Here is a 12,184-nt window from a genome sequence, read left to right on the forward strand (position 1 = left end):
AGGTAGGATTTAACCCATTGACTAACAAAGAAGATTGCAAAAAATTTGACCATTTAATTGGCAGAAGAAAATTCCTCAATTATTATAAAACTGCATTGTGAGTCGCCAGCATCCACTGCTTATTTATAGCAGAGGATACGGAGAGTCGCAATGCGATTAAGAAAATAGGTAGAATTGTGTAACTGCAATATCTTTCTCATTATATGTACACAATATGGGTTACCTGGGGAGACGGCAATTGCCGAATCCACAGTGAACCACATTAAGTGCTACATATAAAAACATTTTATCATTATAAATAGATAATCTCATTGATATAATCATTCATAAGAAATTATTAAAAAGGTACAATAATGCAAAAATACAAAAATTAAGAAAGTGACATACAGAACAAAAATGAAAAATAAATATGTAATGAAAAACAATATAAAAGACAATCGGACATTTTCTATTGATTCATTAAGTCCCTGAGGGGTAAGCGTAGCTAATTTAAAAATCCAATAGGATTCTCGATTTATCAATTTTTGATAACGGTTAGGAGTTGTTGCCGGAATGGTTTCTAAAATGGTAAGTTGCAAGTCATTAATATTATTATTGTGTACTACAGAAAAATGACGAGATATACTGTGCAATAAAAAGCTATTTTTTATATTGGATCTATGTTTAGACATACGTGATCGTACAGTCTGAATTGTCCGACCTACGTATTGTAATTGGCAACTACAACTCAAAAGATGTACCGCAAAGTGGGTATCACAGCTGACTCTATGTTCAATAGAAAATGTTCGCTTAGGGTGCGTTCCCACAGGGCGTATACGCAGCGTATTTGACGCTGCGCAAAATTTATGGCAGCAGCGGGAAATACGCTGCGTATTCCTTGCTCACTATACACACAGGGCTTTCCGGCGGCAGCCCAATGTGTATAGTGAGTTTTGGAGGCTGGGCCGTGTGCCGGCATGACTGTGACGCGCGGCTCCGCCTCCAAAACTCACTATACACATTGGGCTGCCGCCGGAAAGCCCTGTGTGTATAGTGAGCAAGGAATACGCAGCGTATTTCCCGCTGCTGCCGTAAATTTTGCGCAGCGTCAAATACGCTGCGTATACGCCCTGTGGGAACGCACCCTTAGTCTGAATGGATGCAACAGAAAACTTAGGAGTATTAATCATGGAGCAACACAGACAACGTGGTCTATTGCAAGGGAAGCAACCCAGTTTTGGTTCAGAGGTAGTTTGATTTTCACCGTTATTGGTTTTAAATCTATTAGGGGCTATCAGGCTCTGCCAATTTCTACATCACTGAAAGGTTACACCTGGATTCATAGGTATAATATTTTTCAATACCGGGTCACCACAAAGTATGGGCCAGTTACGTTGCAGATTATTTTTAATTTCACTAGCTCTACAATTATAATTAGTGATAAAATTATATTTAAATCTGTTTGTATTTTTATTATTATTTTTAGATTTATCATTTACAGTATCTTTTTCTTGTGATGTTATGGTTATATCCTGAGGAGTAACCAATTCAAACAGTTTTTTGTCTTTTACCTTTTTGGTAAGCTTTTTTGAGAAAACCTATGGGGTACCCCCAAGGTATTCTGGACACAGATTAACCCCATTTCAATGGAATTTATATGTGTGTTGCGTCTTTGATGTTCACTCCCAAGCAATATGCTTGGAATTATCACTTAATCTGGCAAATATAAAATGTGCACTAAATAAACATGAGCTTAAAGTCACTAGAAAGAATGGATCGTCAAGAAAATTAACACCTAGCTTGCCTATAATAAAAAAGTAAATACATATTGCAACAAAAAACACTGTTTTACTCATAACAATTGAACTGAAGGATATAATAGATAAATTCTTATCAGATGCAGCGAACCCAAAATGGTGTTTGACACCGCTCATGGTGGTACTTTATTGGTGTAAATCAGTGAGGTATTAAAATGCGGACACTATTCAGCACCAAAGAGTTTAGTAACAAATTTAGCTCTGCCACATGTATAGCTGCCATATTGCCAACGAAAATGTGAGCGAATGCCTTTTTTTATTAGTTATGCAAAATGTTTATCAGTATTGACAACATTGAGATGTGATTGGGCTTTTTGGTGAATTCTTTTATTTGTTTCATTCCCAGCTCGGAGATAGGTAATATGATGCAGGCAGACACTAGTTTAGAGGCTTGTCGAGTCCAGGTCTACAAAGATGTGACTGGGATACTACTGAGAAGTATGGCAGAGACAGGGGACCTCTCTCCTCTTGAGGAGAAGAGAATGAATATGATCTTAAGAGGCCACTGGACGGACCTGGAGAAGAGAACACAGGAGGAACATCAGAGGAAGCTGGTAGCTTTGACCGCAGAATGTAATCTGGATAGTAAGAAGCAAATAGACGCTCAGATTCGCAAGCAAAAAGAGGCAATGGAAGAGGCGGAGGGGATCCTGAAGAATTCTGGGGAAAAGGTATGCTTTCAAGGAAGTAACATGGTTTCCATTATATTTATAAGATCACAAGGCAGGCATTTTAATTTCCCTCTCCTTGCAGATTCTAGGTTTGGTTCTTAAAGGGGTTATCCTGCCAGAGACTTCTTATACCCTATCCAAAGGATAGGGGATAAGATGTCTGATCATGGGGGGCCTGCCGCTGGGAGCCCCTGCAATCTCCGTGCAGCACCCGCATTCTTTTTGGGGCTGCATCATCAGTCTCGCAAAGTTCTTTCTTTCCAGGACTTGAGACGTGATGTAATGCCATGCCCCTTTGTGACGTCTCGCTGTGCCCTCTCCATTTATGTCTATGTGGGGGGGGGGGTGACGGCTGCCACGCCCCCTCCCATTGACATGAATGGAGGGGGCGTGATGTGACGTCAGCAGGGGGCGTGACGTTACGTCACATCTCCATCCTTTGGATATGGGATAAGATGTCTTTGGGTGGATAACCCCTTTAAAAGGATTGTCCAGGGAAAGTCTCATTACCTTAAAGGGGTCAGTATTCTGTTAGGGTATAAAGGCAAACTGTACCTTTCTTAGAGCTGATGGTGGTTGTCTCTGATTTGTCTCTTTATTTTTCAGCCAAGTATCCTTACTTACCCTCACCTCCAAGGCTCTGTACGTAAATCAAGGAGGGCCTGGGAGGTGTAGGCGAGTAAGGAGTTATGCCAGGCTGTGGCACTTGAGTAGCTTGGCTCCACCTTTTTGACCTTTGCACCAACCTACATGAAATCGGTTCAACAGACCACAAGCTATGAAAATGTATACTTTATTAATCAAAACACATACATTAAAACACAATTCAAAAGAATATAAAGCAGCGACCGCTGACAGACTCTGCCAGAAGAAGGTTGTTTGTACTGAAACATTTGTAGGGGATGGCATTCCTGTAACTTCTTGGTATATTAATTTTGTGAGGGTATTTTTATGCACCTTTAGCTGCACTGTTCACTGAGCTGCCCTTGCACTTTTTACTTAATAATTTGTTCTCTCTGCAAGCTTATGTGCATTAACTCCACTTTTTATACAGTGGGGATCAAAAGTTTGGGCACCCCAGGAAAAAATGTGTATTAATGTGCAGGAAAGATGGAAAAATCTCCAAAAGGCATCAAATTACAGATTAGACATTCTTATAATATGTCAACAAAAGTTAGGAATTTTATTTCCATCATTTACACTTTCAAAGTAACAGAAAACAAAAAAATGGCGTCTGAAAAAGTTTGGGCACCCTGTAGAATTTATAGCTTGCAAAACTGAGACCTGCCAGTGTCATGGATTGTTCTCAATCATCATCTGGGAAGACCAGGTGATGTCAATCTCAAAGGTTTGAATGCCCAGACTCATCTGACCTTGCCCCAACAATCAGCACCATGGGTTCTTTTAAGTAATTGTCTAGAAATCTGAAACTGGAAATAGTTGACGCTCACAAAGCTGGAGAAGGCTATAAGAAGATAGCAAAACGTTTTCAGATGTCAATATCCTCTGTTCGGAATGTAATTAAGAAATAGCAGTCATCAGGAACAGTGGAAGTTAAAGACAGATCTGGAAGACCAAGAAAAATATCAGACACAGCTCGCAGGATTGTGAGAAAAACTATTCAAAACCCACGTTTGACTGCACAATCCCTCCAGAAAGATCTGGAAGACACTGGAGTTGTGGTACACTATTCCACTATAAAGAGATACTTGTACAAATATGGTCTTCATGGAAGAGTCATCAGAAGAAAACCTCTTCTACGTCCTCACCACAAAAATCAGCGTTTGAACTTTGCAAATTAATATATAGACAAGCCTGATGCATTTTGGAAACAAGTTCTGTGGACCAATGAGGTCAAAATTGAACTTTTTGGCTGGAATGAGCAAAGGTACGTTTGGATAAGAAGGGGAACAGAATTTAATTAAATGAACCTCTGCCCAACTGGTAAGCATGGGGTGGATCAATCATGCTTTGGGGTTGTATTGCAGCCAGTGGCACAGGGAACATCTCACAAGTAGAAGGAAAAATGGATTCAATAAAATGTCAGCAAATTTTGGATGCTAACTTGATGCCATCTGTGAAAAAGCTGAAGTTAAAGAGAGGATGGCTTCTACAAATGGATAATGATCCTAAACACACCTCGAAATCCACGGGGGATTACATCAAGAGGCGTAAACTGAAGGTTTTACCATGGCCTTCACAATCTCCTGACCTCAACATAATTGAAAATCTATGGATAGACCGTAAAAGAGCAGTGCGTGACAGACAGCCCAGAAATCTCAAAGAACTAGAAGACTTTTGTAAGGAAGAATGGGCAAAGATACCTCAAACAAGAATTGAAAGACTCTTGGCTGGCTACAAAAAGGGTTTACAAGCTGTGATACTTGCCAAAGGGGGCAGTACAAGATATTAACTGCCCAAACTTTTGCAGACGCCATTTTTTTTTGTTTTCTGTTATTTTGAAAGTGTAAATGATGGAAATAAAATCTAACTTTTGTTGACATATTATAAGAATGTCTAATCTGTAATTTGATGCCTTTTGGAGATTTTTCCATCTTTCCTTGGCTTCTTTATGCACATTCATACAATTTTTTACCTGGGGTGTGCAAACTTTTGATCCCCACTGTACACATGGTATGTTTTCTGTGTGTCATACATATCGTTACAGCTATTATCTACTGTTTACTTTATTCTTACACTGCCTTGGAATTTCGCATTCTATTAAAGGAAATCTGTCACCAGTGTCACCTGCACAGAACAAAGTAAGTACCGTTGTCATCAGAGTCACCTGCACTACCTTTTGGTACAGACAGGTAGTGCAGATGACACTGATAAAAACGGTATTTTTCCGTTCTGTGCTGTAGCTCTCCGGCAATCCTCATTCTCTGGTAATACCGTTGTCATCAGTGTCACCTGCACTACCTGTCAGCACCGACAGGTTAGTGCAGGTGAAACTGATGACAGATTTAATTTAAGGGTATTACCTATAGAATTGGAATGACCAATACCCAATGGATTAATTTTTTCTACAGGTTTTCTGACAATTTTTCATAGAATGAAAAATTATACAAGCCACATGGATATTTTGTAATTTTTGGAAAACACACAAAAAGAATCAATGCATAAAAAGTGTGGTGTGCTGTTCCTTATTTTTCTTGTATGAATTTGGTCTACCAACCAACAATAGCACCCTAAAAGTGATATGCACGATTAGCTCTTTGCACGTACACATGAATGTCTCTCATCGGTTGCTGCTTTGTCCTTTTTATAAAAACACAATTTAAATATATATATATATATATATATATATATGTGTGTGTGTGTGTATGTATGTGTATATATATATATATATATATATATATATATATATATATATATAGACAAAGAATAAGTCAGCCAAACTATTATATGGACCTGGCCTACAGGCTAAATATACAGCAACAGAAGAATGCAGCAGCACACTGCCAGCACAAGGACATAGGTGAAACATGAACACGCAGATAAAACATGGAGAGCTATACAGTTATGGTGCAATAGATGCAAATGTGAAACTATGAGATAGTGAGGCACTTAGCTCGCAAATATGTCTCCGCCGGTGGTCAAATAGCTTGGACCGTCCCACCGCGATAAAGTGGCCTCATTGGGACGGACCCTACACTGTGAATATGCCTCTGTGTTAACAGTTCAGTAAGCATGGCAGGATCTGGAACATTCAAGACACCTTATATACACACCTGATAGAGGTGGGTGGGGTGCAAGGCCAACATGGGGGTAGCCACTCCCCCGTATGTGCAATACAGACAAAGAATAAGTCAGCCAGCACTTTAGTTGATACCAAACTATTATATGGACCTGGCCTACAGGTGCACGCTACTAGGCTAAATATACAGCAACAGAAGAATGCAGCAGCACACTGCCAGCACAAGGACATAGGTGCAACATGGAGAGCTATACAGCTATGGTGCACTAGATGCAAATGTGAAACTATGAGATAGTGAGGCACTTAGCTCGCAAATTTGTCTCCGCCGGCGGTCAAATAGCATGGACTGTCCCACCGCGATAAGGTGGCCTCATTTGGACGGACCCTACACTGTGAATATGCCTCTGTGTGAACAGTTCAGTAAGCATGGCAGGATCTGGAACATCCAAGACTGCCGGTGGAGACAAATTTGCGAGCTAAGTGCCTCACTATCTCATAGTTTCACATTTGCATCTACTGCACCATAGCTGTATATCTCTCCATGTCTTATCTGCGTGTACATGTTTCACCTATGTCCTTGTGCTGGCAGTGTGCTGCTGCATTCTTCTGTTGCTATATATATATATATATATATATATATATATATATATATATATATGGATACACCCTGCTCAAAAAAATAAAGGGAACACTTAAACAACACAATGTAACTCCAGGTCAATCACACTTCTGTGAAATCACACTGTCCAGGAAGCAACACTGATTGACAATCAATTTCACATGCTGTTGTGCAAATGGAACAGACAACAGGTGGAAAATATAGGCAACTAGCAAGACACCCCCAATGAAGGATTGGTTCTGCAGGTGGTAACCACAGACCACTTCTCAGTTCCTATGCTTCTTGCCTGATGTTTTGAATGCTGGCGGTGCTTTCACTCTAGTGGTAGCATGAAGAAGGTTTGCTGTGTCTGCTAGCGTAGTGTCCAGAGCATGGAGGCACTACCAGGAGACAGGCCAGTACATCAGGACACATGGAGGAGGCCGTAGGAGGTCAACAACCCAGCAGCAGGACCTCTACCTTTGTGCAAGGAGGAGCACTGCGAGAGCCCTGCAAAATGACCTCCAGCAGGCCACAAATGTGCATGTGTCAACCCATGTGTCAGAAACAGACTCCATGAGGATGGTATGAGGGCCCGATGTCCACAGGTGAGGGTTGTGCTTACAGCCAAACACTGTGCAGGACATTTGGTATTTGCCAGAAAACACCAAGATTGGCAAATTCGCCACTGGTGCCTTGTCCTCTTCCCAGATGAAAGCAGGTTCACACTGAGCACATGTTACAGAGTCTGTAGACACCGTGGAGAACGTTCTGCTGCCTGCAACATCCTCCAGCATGACCGGTTTGGTGGTGGGTCAGTAATGGTGTGGGGTGGCATTTCTTTGGGGTCCCACACAGCCCTGCATGTGCTTGCCAGAGGTATCCTGATTGTCATTAGGTACCAACATGAGATCCTCAGACCCCTTGTGAGACCATATGCTGGTGCGGTTGGCCCTGGGTTCCTCCTAATGCAATACAAAACTAGTGTCAGCAGTTCCTGCAAGAGGAAGGCATTGATGCTATGGACTGGCCCGCCCGTTCCCCAGACCTGAATCTGATCGAGCACATCTGGGACATCATGTCTCGCTCCATCCACCAACGCCACGTTGCACCACAGACTGTCCAGGAGTTGATTTGATTTTGAGTGTGACTCCATATCGAGACCTCCATGGGTTGATAAATTTGATTTCCATTGATAATTTTTTTGTGATTTTGTTGTCAGCACATTCAACTATGTAAAGACGAAAGTATTTTTTCATACGATTAGTTAATTCATTCAGATCTAGGATGTGTTATCTTAGTGTTCCCTTTATTTTTTTGAGCAGTGTATATATATATATATATATATATATATATATATATTAATTACTGTAAGTATGGTATTTGTGGTCCGATTTGTTGTAGGTTGGTGCAAATGTAGATGCAGGCCAAGCTGCTTAAGCGTCACAGCCTGGCATATCTCACTTGTCCAGACCTCCCGGCCCATCCTTGATTTATTTTCAGAGCTTCGTATTCCTGAAGGAGGGGCTTGGAAGTGAGGTACTTGTGGTCAATTGTACCAATTTTTCGTAGGTTGGTGTGTTTGCTTTGGGTGCAATGGAAACCATTACTTTTCCATGTGCTACTGGTAGCCTAGACGATACAGGCTCTGGGTAGTAACACACACTTCTGATACTTTGAAAGCTTATTTTCTCCTGTACAGTTGGTTTTGCTATTTAACATTTGGCTGGGAAATAAAAAGGCAGGCTCACAAGTTCGGCAACTACTATCCCCTCCAGGAAGGGTACAGCTATCCCACAGAGTCTGCAGCTCTTAGCTGCAAATAGAGTCAAAAGATTCCCCTTATATGCAATTGTCCTTATAATAGGTTAACAATGGGTGTCTGTCTGCCGAGATCCACTAGTTCCAATGAATTGGTGGATTGCCAAGCCATTGCGAGTCCTATCAGCTTCCTTTGGAGGTTTCCATTAGTAAAACAAACTGGCTTTACAGTCAAAGGCATTTTCCAGTTAGTGTTGCTGCTCCTTATAAGTTTGCTAGGCACAGCATTCACTTGAATGGGGCTGAGCTACAATACATGGTAAAACACAATGTACAGACACTGTGCCTGTATCAACTATGAAGCATATACGGTTATCTATAGAGTGCCGCAGTCCCCTCAAGGTTTCATACATCCATGATCACCCATTGATGGCTTATCAATTATTTTTTCCAGAAAAAAAATATAACTTTGTTTTTTTGCGAGCACCAGCAGCCGCAGAACAGTCGCAGGAGCAAGGAGTAATAATAGTAGTAGGCACCATGTAAAAATAAAAACATAAAAGTTCACTTGTTATACAACAAAAACTGAGACCATTGGGTCATGTCTGGTAACCTAACCAGATGCCAGAAGCTATTTAATGGTGTACTTTCCCTTTAATACTAATTGCATTATTAATATTTTACAGACTGTGCTTTGTAAGCTTTATGAGGTTTTAATTTTGCAGAGGTTCCAGCAGAAGGGATATGACCATGTTACCGAATGATATCTTCTCAGGAAGTGTAGAGTATAATATTAATAACCACTGCCCACGTAGACCAGGAAAGTTATTATTCTAATTATTTCTGTACTTTTAACTAAATGCATTAACTCTGAATATAACATTATAAATGGTCACTGCATGTCCTGTTACTTACAGCCATTAGGCTTTCTGTCTCTGCAAATGTTATTAACAAGTTCTATAAGTGCTGGGATACTAAGTGGCTTGGTTTATGCGGTAACATGGTCCAAAATAAGAACATCCATAAAAGGGTTTGTCTGCTGTAGATTGCTCCATATCGTATGTACCATTGGGGCAGGTATAGCTGAAAGTGGAGGTTCTGCTCACAGCAACAAAAACCTATCATGACGAGGTCACAAGTAGTAGTCTCTCAGCCATATATTAGACCCATTTTTAAAATAGAATTTTATTGGTGTGCATTAAAATATTTTTTCCATAAAATCTCCCATAGACACCACAAAAATACACTGAATACGGCAAAAAAAGGATACGACCAAGTGTGAACTATCAACAACTGTGCGCTGTAATACATTTGGTATATACTCCACATTTCAACTGTTAGGCTGGTTCCTACATGTGTTTTCTGCAGTGGTTCAGTTTATTACAAATGTATTTGTACGTGAACCCCCCCCGGCCCCGTCCCCCCTTATACTCTTCCGATGGTCAATCAATTCTGAAAAAATCATCCAATTTTAATCTAATGTGTATTTATAGTTTTAATGTGATGCCAAATTTATTGTATTAAAAATCTCTAATTGTAGAAAAAATTGTATTTGACTGCTAATGGATAATGTTTGGACCCTTTATACGCAAGTTGAAAACATGAACAGCTAAGTTCTGTAGTATAGCACAGAGCTGTATGGCCTCCTAGGGTTTGGAAGTGAACCATATGTGGTGTATTGGTCGTCACATGTTCAATAAGCTATGTATTTCTTATTATTAGTCCTAGACTCACAATCTCATTTCCATATCTAATACTGTACAAAATAACAGCTATTGTTACTGACACCACCATAAACAGGTACACTTGGTATTGCAATAGGAAGTAGAGCCTTGTGCAGGACTGTTTTCTTAATACAGTGGTCCCTCAAGTTACAATATTAATTGGTTCTGGGATGCCCATTGTATGTTGAAGCCATTGTATGTTGAGACCACAACTCTATGGAAACCTGGTCGATAACTAATATAGATAAAGCAAATCCTTACATATAAAAGTAATAAGGATCTGCTGGGAGCTGTAAATCACTGTCTCTTTCAGTGTTTCCCAAGCAGGGAGCCTCCAGCTGTTGCAAAACTACAACTCCCAGCATGCCCAGACAGTTGCAACTGCTGGGGGCACCATGCTTGGGAAACACTGGTCTATGTAGAGGACAAGAGCTTCTTCAGGGTCCTGTACAGTACAGGCAATGTCCTAAAAAAGTAACATGGAGCTGCCCTCATCTGGTGTCCAAAGGAGCAGCTAACCCTGGCACAGGTAAAGAGTACAGAACATGTAATACCTCCTGTACTGTAGGGGGCGGCTACCAGACATCAGTCAGTGCATACGCTTCAGTGATACAGGTGATTTACCAGTAAATTGCCCATTCTGATTGGTCAGTTCTTCCTGCCATTGACATGTTTCACAGATCTGGACTGTCCGTAACATTGTATGTTGAGTCTGGTTTCAAGTTACAATGGTCCAGAAAAGAAAATGTTGAAACTATTGTATGTTGAGGCCATTGTAAGTTGAGGGATCACTGTACTGCTCCTGCTGGATTTCTGACCATTGCCGCCCACTTCCACCAGCTCCTGTAATATGTGTATCTGCTCCCGCTCGTTCCCGCAAACACAGCTTCTAGAGATTTATCCCCGTGCCATTTCATCACCCCCTTGTGCTATTACATCAGCCCTCTATGGCATTTCAGAGGTTTGTGGGACTGCGCAGAATTTTGTTGGACCCGCTGTATGTTCTGTGACCGCCTGCTCCCGCCCTCTCAAGTTTTATCTTGGGTGCGGCAGTCCTTTTAATAAGGAGATCTTGACAAACCTCTAAGCCAGTGATTTATCTTCCCTGGGAACAAAGGATCGGGCATATTGAAATCCAATATGGCTGTTTCTTCCACCATTGGGAGGCTCTCGTTTATATCAGAACATTGGCCTTGGTTTGGTCTAATGTGTATTGCACGTTTTGAAACACAGACAACTTAGGCCAAAGTAACATAGATTTTCATGTAGATTTATTTTGACATGGGTTTGAAATCCTTGTTTGAAAAAAAAAAAAATTATTATTATTATTATACTTACTTGACTGCCTTAGATTCCATGTTTTGATTTAAACCAATGGCTCCAAAGTTGCCCTAGATACTTGTCAATGCTTAGCAGAATTGCATTGTCAAATGAGGGAACTAAGGAAGGATGTCTGGAGGACACCTTTATTAATAAGTGAGAATTCCTAGAGTGTTTATTTATTAAGTTTAATGTATAAACAAAATATGCATAGTATAAAAAGAAATACAATATTGTGGTGTAAGATGAGTGAAGTGACAGCCGTCATGTCTCCTGCCCAAGGCCTGGCTTATGTCATCTTCCCAGAAATGCGGTTTGAGTATCATTACAAAACAGGACTTTTCTCACTTTCGTAGATTTGCTTGCAGCAATCCTCCGGAACATCCGCAGTGAATCATTCTTTATTGTCATATTACAAGATGAATAAATGGCTAACAGACCCTTGAGGCTTTTAAACTTTGAAAGGTTGCTGTAAACACCAGCAAATGCAGTAAGAAAACACTCGGGTTACATACTGATATATGAATCAGTTTAATAGAAGAGGGATGTACAGAGTCACGGTCTGGCAACAAATGAGGAGCCGTAGTACTTGGACGTTTTGTAGTCTATTCTAT

General features: G+C 40.6%; 1 protein-coding gene across 3 annotated transcripts in view; it reads left to right on the forward strand.

Moving 5' to 3' along the window:
• EVC2 (EvC ciliary complex subunit 2) overlaps positions 1-12,184 on the forward strand; it is a 164,903-nt gene that overhangs the window by 53,730 nt on the left and 98,989 nt on the right. For all 3 annotated transcript variants that reach the window (XM_056555125.1, XM_056555126.1, XM_056555127.1), the window contains one exon: positions 2,143-2,467. In XM_056555125.1, coding sequence (XP_056411100.1) covers positions 2,143-2,467 — 325 coding nt within the window. The remainder of the gene's footprint in view (positions 1-2,142; positions 2,468-12,184) is intronic.

This window comes from Hyla sarda, chromosome 1, assembly GCF_029499605.1.
Source record: "Hyla sarda isolate aHylSar1 chromosome 1, aHylSar1.hap1, whole genome shotgun sequence".
NCBI classification, from domain to species: Eukaryota; Metazoa; Chordata; class Amphibia; order Anura; family Hylidae; genus Hyla; species Hyla sarda.